The sequence below is a fragment of the Rhea pennata genome, chromosome 10, assembly GCF_028389875.1.
Source record: "Rhea pennata isolate bPtePen1 chromosome 10, bPtePen1.pri, whole genome shotgun sequence".
NCBI classification, from domain to species: domain Eukaryota; kingdom Metazoa; phylum Chordata; class Aves; order Rheiformes; family Rheidae; genus Rhea; species Rhea pennata.
The window spans coordinates 3,611,145-3,617,256 of NC_084672.1; the positions used below are offsets into that span (position 1 = coordinate 3,611,145).

General features: G+C 49.8%; 1 protein-coding gene across 1 annotated transcript; it reads right to left on the reverse strand.

Annotated features, from left to right (window-relative positions):
* Positions 1-2,594: 2,594 nt before the first annotated feature.
* PDCD7 (programmed cell death 7) lies at positions 2,595-5,814 on the reverse strand. Its single transcript, XM_062584013.1, has 6 exons — positions 5,743-5,814; positions 4,996-5,226; positions 4,536-4,674; positions 3,947-4,183; positions 3,267-3,354; positions 2,595-2,875 (listed from the first exon to the last, which is right to left on the reverse strand). Exons 1-6 carry the CDS (start codon positions 5,812-5,814, stop codon positions 2,758-2,760), a joined length of 885 nt encoding a protein of 294 aa, XP_062439997.1. The 3' UTR covers positions 2,595-2,757.
* Positions 5,815-6,112: the final 298 nt, after the last annotated feature.

The window sequence follows — 6,112 nt, forward strand, 5'->3', positions numbered from 1 at the left end:
AAAGACAACGGCTTGTTTATGGACAGCAAGCTGTGCTTTCTTCAGGGTCCAATGTCAACAGAGTTAAACCCACATCAAAGTCCAGCTGTCCTCATACCAAAACAGAATATCCTATACCTCAGTAACTTCAGCTGCCAGTTAGTTCTTGCACTGTATTATCGTACTGTATTTCATCGCATAAATATGTGGTAAAGGTTCCTACAAACATTCCCAAAACAACTATTTAGAAAAAAAAATACATTGGGGTGAATAGTCATGACTATGGTAATGCTGTTAGACAAAAGAGGTCATTGGTAAACACCAATTTGCACGAAAAAGCAACTTCTGCAAGGGTTCTGACCTCATCTGCTCAGTGACTGCTTCACACCAGCCCTGGCCACCTTCACTTTGAAGGTGCAGGCTGACAAATACTACCAGGAATAGGGATATACAGGGATATACAAGCACAATAACCTAAATTATGCTGAGACAAGTGAAGGGAGAGGATGCAAACGAGTCCTGGAAACCTCTAGCAACCCCTTCTTGTCTTTTGGGTTACTGTATTTTTTTAAAACTTGAAGTAGGAGGAAGGACCTTACTATACTTGGACAAATTCAAATGTTAAGTATTTAATCAGAACACAAGTTTTTAAAGAATCATTTATTTTTTCAGCTGAGATTTTAAACATTCCTCTTTCATCTGTGGCTTCAGTATCTTACTAAAAACACAAAACATTTTAATACAAAAATAATTAGACAACAGCAAATACTTAGAATAAACCATACAAAGCTTGAGAGTTAAATTTAGCTCGATTTACATCATTAGCTGGCATTTTCAAGTCTTATTTTTTTAACTATATAAGATTATCCTTACCTTCAGATGCTGTCATGTACCTTTTTCACACAGAAGAGCAGTGCTGCTTTTACAGTGGCTGCTTAGCCACTGCTTAGTTCTTTAAATTCTTGCACAGTCAGACAAGCATCTGACTTACGTTTCTGCAGTTCTAAGACTATAGTAGCTTAACTAGTTAGCGTGTCTCATCAGACATGCTGATAGGATAAGCAGCCTAACTATTTAAGCAGGGCATCCTCTGGTCACCAAGCTTCCTGCATCCAAAGTGTTGTCTCTGCAATTGTTTTTGCACCATTTGAACTATTGCTGTTCATCAAATAAGACCTGATCTAGTCATGAACGTCTTAGCCTGCTAAAAAGCTAAAGTGTTGGGAACGGGATGGGAAGAACATATAGACAAGCAAACCAGGACCCCCATCTTCAAATACTTCACAGTAAATTGTATTGCCTACCTATGAACACCACAAAATACAACATGGGAGCACGCTTCGCGTTCTCATACAAATTCTAATTCTTTCAGAAATTACTAGTTAGTATGATCTTACTACGAGCAATCAATGCAAAGGTTTGGCCAAGAAACTATAAACATCACAAAAGGCCAAGTTAAGGGTGTTGAACTGATAGCTCAGATGAGGCAATCATGTGCTGCCTCCTCCTCAGTGAGCTACACGATGCAGCAACACGAAGAGGTAAGGAGTGGGAAAGAGTCGATCTGTTCCCACACCACAGGGCTAAGCTAGAATGACTGCATCTCTGGAAAAATTCCACTGCAGTCTATCTGCACAGACAAAAAAAAGCCCCAAACCATACGGCCCGTCCCTCAATTTTAAGCAAACTGGCCAGAACATGGAAGGCTTTGAAATCAGAACGCTCTGACGCCCGGCGAGACACAGTTCCTTTGCACAAACCTTTTGCCTGCAGCTCTCCCAATGGTATGGGTCATGCTCAGCGCCAAGTACTACAAGTTTCTCCCTTGGTGTACAGATGCTTCTAACAAAACAAAACAAATCAACTATTCTCTGTTTATTCAGTTCAAAAAAAAAAAAAACCCTTACAAAAAAAAAAGAGTTCCGTTTTTAAAATCCAGAACAAATGATCTCCCCATACAAAAATGCCTATATATTACATATATTATACACATATTTACATATTTAAAATATTATATTGTATAGTATTATATATAGGCAAAAACAATTAGAGTAACTTAGATTTCAGTTTTCTATTTATCTTTTTTTCCAAGTAGGCTTATTTACCAAGTTTTTATATATTCACATGGCTGTCTGACCTATTTCAGCGTGACAGGAAATTTTTTCCATGCTGTGGTACCAGTTTTAGTCCACAGAAGCAAAATGTCAACAGCTGATAAAAATCAAGCCTTAAAAAAAAAACAACAAAAAAAAACCCCAAAAAAAGGTCTTGTTTGTATTTTAAGGATTTGTTTCAACTTGTAATATGTTCCTTCCTACTCACAAAAATACAGAAATTACTGACAGTGATGCTTGACATGATTCATTAAATAAGCAAAATACCATTCTTATTAATGATTTTTTTTTCCTCCTGGAGATTTTGTGATCTTGATTTAGGCTTATAAAACCGACTAAAATAGTATGCTAATATTGGTACAAATAACTTTGTCAGTAATGTTATTTCATTAAGACTGAAAGTCGTTAGCAAAACTCATAGAAGGATTACAATTCCATACCACAAGGTGTCTAACAACTTCGTGATGTTCAGATATTTCCCTGAAGATTCAGAAGGCAAAAAATGTTTAACAGTTTTATTCAAGGAATTCCAGTACCTGGCTACACACTTAACAATCAGAAACGAGACCCAAGGACATTACTATTTCTTTGGACCCTCTTTCCTCTCGCGCACACACAACTGCAGTGGAAGATTACTCTAATGCTAAAATGATTTATTGGTAAGTTATCTAACAGCAGTGGCCCAAACGTCATTTGTAGGGAGACTCGGCAGAACCCATCCTGGAGGGATGCAGCTTCCTTCCGGGTGGTCAGCTGGCACCAAGTACTGATCCCATTCATGCCTTTAACAGAAAGAGTGTTGTTTGAGAGGCTATCCATTCCAATTCAACTTTGTAAATAAGATTTATTACATACCCACATGCGTATTTTTTCATACCAAACAACATACAAATCCACTATAAATTGTACACTCCAAAACAAATGCAAAAAATTAAACTCGCATATTGTACATGAAATACATTGCAATACACACAAGTGCACTCTGCCTCACAGTGGAGCCTGCTGGTACAACTTTATCAAGCTAGAAGCAGTGTATACTTAGCTGAAAAAACAGGAAAAGAATGCATCAGATGTAACTATATTTGGAGGTTAAGGAACTAAAAGGACTAATTTTACAATCTCAACAGATGATAGCTGTCATCTCAGATAATAAAATATTTTGTTTGTTTTTACCTGATCTGGATTAGAGCTGGTACAGAATGCTCAGCTTGTAAGTAATAGTCTCTGAAGGGCTGCAGTAGATGGGCTAGAGGAAATTCATCTGTTAAAACACGTAGAAATTGTTCAGTAAAAGCCTTCCAATTCTAGTAGGTCTCAGAAGCTCAACACACGTAAACTCATATGCTATTCCCCAGCTAGAGCTTAGAACTATTTTCCTATAAAATATAGTAAGGATTATTTACATGTTTTGCACATCATTATCATCATTATCTGTACTGCAACAGAGAAGCCAAGAGCAGTAAAACTTTTCCTGCCTCCATCCTCTGAAAGTGGTGAACACACAGATACTGAATCTTTACAGATTACCCAGGCCACACATATCGAATCACCAGAATAAAGCATCTGCTGAGTGTCTGAAGTCTATCTGTTCTGTTCATTCCAAATTCAGCTTAATCTGCAATCTCTCCTTGCAAAAAATTATGAAACCAGCCTGAACAGCTAGCAGTTCCTCCTACCTTGCATTTAATAATTTGTTAAAATCAATTAAACTCTTTCACTATCTTTATCTTATCTTTTCCTCAGAACTTAAGTTATTCCTGCAGATGATTTCTTTCCCCTCTAATTCATGTTTGCACTTTAACTTTAGCTCCTAAAAGGTGAAAAAATAAAAACAGTAAACAAGCAGAATATACCTGGATCCCCGAACAGTTTGGAATCAATTTCACGTTTTTGCTGTAGAAGTTTTTCCCTTTCCTTCTTCTGTTTCTTTTCCATTTCTCTCTTCCTTTCTTCTTCCTGTTCTCCCTCCAGCATAACTCTTAAAGCCCGCTCCTCAGCTTCGTATAGCTCTGTACGATTTTTGAGTAACTTTCTCAGACTCTCCACTTGACTTTCAAATGCTTCATCTGCCGAGGGAGGCGGACAAACACCTGAACAGAAAGAGAATTAAGCCAGAATTTTTAAATTCAGAAGGAGCTTTCTTACCAGACCTAAGAGCGGATTTTGAAGATTTCAAACAAACGTAAGCTTAACGTTGCTAAGAACGATCCTGCTGCATCAAGAAGGAGCTTGCAAATCAAGGAACGCAACCACCGTATTCTCTTCGTCATTCAGATCTTTTATAGCTATCTTTGCACAGTAACGTAGCTATAATCGCTAATAAAGGAGCGTTTTTCTCAAGCTGCACCTTGCTCGCCAGGGCGCAGGTTAGGACACCCGCGCGCACGCGGCGTTACGCCCCATGGGCTCGCGCGGCAGCTCCACGAACGTCTCGTGATTCACCTTTCCTCGCAGCAGCCTCCTTCCTCAGCTTCCTCAGCTTCTCCAGAGCGCGGAGGATGTCCACCATCCTCTTCGTATCGGCCTGCTTCTTCCTTACTTCCGACAGGACGCTGTCGGCGGCGGCTTTGAGCTCCCGCTCCTGCGAGGGGAAGACAGAAACGCGCGGGGATGGGCGAAGCGGCCCGCGCGGGGCGGGACGGCGCGTCCAGGACGGCGAGGGACGCGCGAGCGAGACGACGCGACGTCCTGCCGGCGCAGCCGCAGCAGGGAAGCCAACGACCCGCCGTCCCGGGGTTTTATGAAGAAAGGGAGACGCTTTAGGGCGGCGGGAAAGGGAAGGAGGGGAGCGGAGGAGCGCCAAGCGACGCGAGGCCCGCGCCGGCGTGGGGCTCCGCGAGGCCGCGGCGCGGCCAGGCCGCGGCGGCGCTCCCGCCCCCGCCCGCCTCGGGCCGGGCCCTACCCGGTTCTTCTCCTCCACCTCCTGGATGCGCTTCGCCCGCCACCGGTCGATGGCGGCCTCCCGCTCGGCGGCGCGGGCCGCCCGCTCCTCCTCGGCCGCCCGCGCCTCCCGCTTCCTCCGCTGGAGCCGCAGCCGCTTCTTGCGGGCCCTCGCGGCCTTGGCGCGCAGCGCCTCGGCGCAGCCGGGCTGCCGCAGGGGCCGCGCGGCCTCGCGCAGCGCCCGCCGCGCCGCCTCCGCCTCGGCGCGCTCCGCCGCCCAGCCCGCCGCCTCGCCGCGCGCCTCGCGCCGCCGCAGCGCGCCGCACACGGCCGCCAGCCGCGCCACCAGCGCCAGCGCCGCCGCCGCCGCCCGGCCGGCCGCCGCCGCGCTGCCGCAGCCGCTGCCGCTGCCGCTACCGGCGGGCGGCGGGGCCGCGGGGCGCCGCCGCGCCAGGAACTGCGACAGCCACAGCTCGTCGCGCCGCCGCAGCGCCGCCTCCGCCTCCTCCTCCTCCGCCGCCGCCGCCGCCGCCGCCGCCGCCGCCTCGCCCGCCGCCGCGGGCCACGGCGCGAAGAGCGGCGCTGCCGGGCGCCCCGGCGGCGCCCCCGCGCCCGCCGCCGGGTAGAAGCCGCCGCCGCCGCCGCCGCCCGGCGGGAAGGGCCCCGGGCCCGGCCCCGCGCCCGCCCCGGGCCCGGCCGGCGGCAGCGGCGGCGGCAGGAAGGGCGGGGGCGGCGCGGCGAAGGGCCCCGGGCGGGCGGCGAAGGGCGCGGCGGGCGGCGGCGGGAAGGCGCGGTACGGCGGCGGCGGGAAGCGGCCGGCGAACGGCGGCGGCTGCGCCATGCTGCCTGCGCGCCGCGGCGCCCCCTGGCGGCCGGGAGGCGGGGCCCGGCCGGGGGCGGGCGGGGCCGGCCGGGGGGCGGGGCCACCGCGGGGGAGGCGGGGCCGGTTGGGGCGGGGCCACCGCGGGGGAGGCGGGGCCGGGCGCCCCTCCCCGTGGCGGCGGGTCCCCTCCGCCGCCCCTTCTCCGGGCCCCGCCCGCCCGCGGGAACGGCCGCTGCGGCCGCGCCCCGGCCCCGAGCCTGGCGTTAGCGCCGGGGCATTAACGGCCCGGCCCGGCCCGGCCCGGCCCGCGCCCTTC

Coding starts and splice junctions, on each gene's coding strand:
- PDCD7 (XM_062584013.1), bottom strand. CDS start 5,814: ATGGCGCAGCCGCCGCCGTTCGCCGGCCGCTTCCCGCCGCCGCCGTAC. Junction 4,675..4,995: donor AGGTGGAGGAGAAGAACCGG/GTAGGGCCCGGC, acceptor TTCCCCTCGCAG/GAGCGGGAGCTCAAAGCCGC. Junction 2,876..3,266: donor CCAGCTCTAATCCAGATCAG/GTAAAAACAAAC, acceptor TTTCTGTTAAAG/GCATGAATGGGATCAGTACT.